Below are 1,214 nucleotides of genomic sequence, written 5' to 3' on the forward strand. Positions count from 1 at the left end.
AATTCCCTCCTGTCTCCCTTCCCAGATCAAGCTGAAGGAGATTTTCGAGACGCCCTCGGAGATCGCGCTGGTGCTGGAGCTGGTGACGGGGGGAGAACTCTTCGACAGGTACGGATCCTCCGCGGGGGGATGGATCCCAGCGGGCTGGGGGAGGAGGAGGAAGAGGATGGAGGGGGCTGAAGGCTCCGTGTGCCCCCAGGATCGTGGAGAGGGGGTTCTACAGCGAGCGGGACGCGGCGCACGTGGTCAAGCAGATCCTGGAGGCTGTTTCGGTACCGTGAGCTCGGGACAGCCCCGTGAGGGGGTCCTGGGGGTGCTTTGGGGGTGGCACTGGGGGGGCTGCACCCAAATGTGCCTGGGGAAAGGGGCCTGGGGCTGTCCCCATCCCAAATATCCCTGGGGAGAGATGCTCAGAGCTGTCCTCATCCCAAATATCCCTGGGGAGAGATGCTCAGAGCTCCCCCCACCCCAAATATCCCTGGGGAGAGATGCTCAGAGCTGTCCCCATCCCAAATATCCCTGGGGAGAGACACCTGGAGCTGTCCCCATCCCAAATATCCCTGGGGAGAGGCACCCTGAGCTACAGTGATCCCAAATATCCCTGGGGAGAGATGCTCAGAGCTCCCCCCATCCCAAATATCCCTGGGGAGAGGCACCCTGAGCTGTCCCCATCCCAAACATCTCATTTGTCCACTTGCCCTCGCCCTTCCAAAGGCTCCGCTGGGAGAAGATGGATCCGCCCTTGGAGGGGATGAAGGGGAGGGAGGAGGAAGGTCAGGGCTGCTCTGCATCCCAGAGTTTCCATGGCAACAAGAGGCTTTTAAAAACGGCAACTCCTGATTGGAAACTGTTCCCGAGTTGGTCCCGAGTTTGTGACAGGTCCCCAATCGCTGCTGCCACCTCCCAAAATCTGTCCGAGACCGTTCCCGTCCTTTGCACATCCCGTTTTCCCTTTTTCCGCAGTATTTGCACCAGAACGGAGTCGTGCACCGGGACCTGAAGCCGGAGAACCTGCTCTACGCAGACCTGTCCCCCGACGCGCCCCTCAAAATCGGTGCGTTGGGGACCCTGGCGGGGTTGGGGACCCTGGGGGATCCCTGAGCCCCTCCCTGATGGCAGCGCCACTCCCTCGTGTCCCTGCAAGGTGACTTCGGGCTCTCCAAGATCGTGGATGAACAGGACACCATGAAAACCGTGTGTGGGACACCGGGGTA

The 1,214-nt window shown here is 61.0% G+C and overlaps 1 protein-coding gene across 1 annotated transcript in view; it reads left to right on the forward strand.

Moving 5' to 3' along the window:
• Positions 1 to 1,214, forward strand: part of LOC107215374 (calcium/calmodulin-dependent protein kinase type IV-like) — a 15,568-nt gene that overhangs the window by 9,514 nt on the left and 4,840 nt on the right. The window contains exons 5-8 of the mRNA XM_033520094.1: positions 26 to 108; positions 200 to 272; positions 964 to 1,054; positions 1,145 to 1,211. Of these exons, the coding sequence (XP_033375985.1) occupies positions 26 to 108; positions 200 to 272; positions 964 to 1,054; positions 1,145 to 1,211 (314 nt within the window). The remainder of the gene's footprint in view (positions 1 to 25; positions 109 to 199; positions 273 to 963; positions 1,055 to 1,144; positions 1,212 to 1,214) is intronic.

The sequence above is a fragment of the Parus major genome, chromosome 28, assembly GCF_001522545.3.
Source record: "Parus major isolate Abel chromosome 28, Parus_major1.1, whole genome shotgun sequence".
NCBI classification, from domain to species: domain Eukaryota; kingdom Metazoa; phylum Chordata; class Aves; order Passeriformes; family Paridae; genus Parus; species Parus major.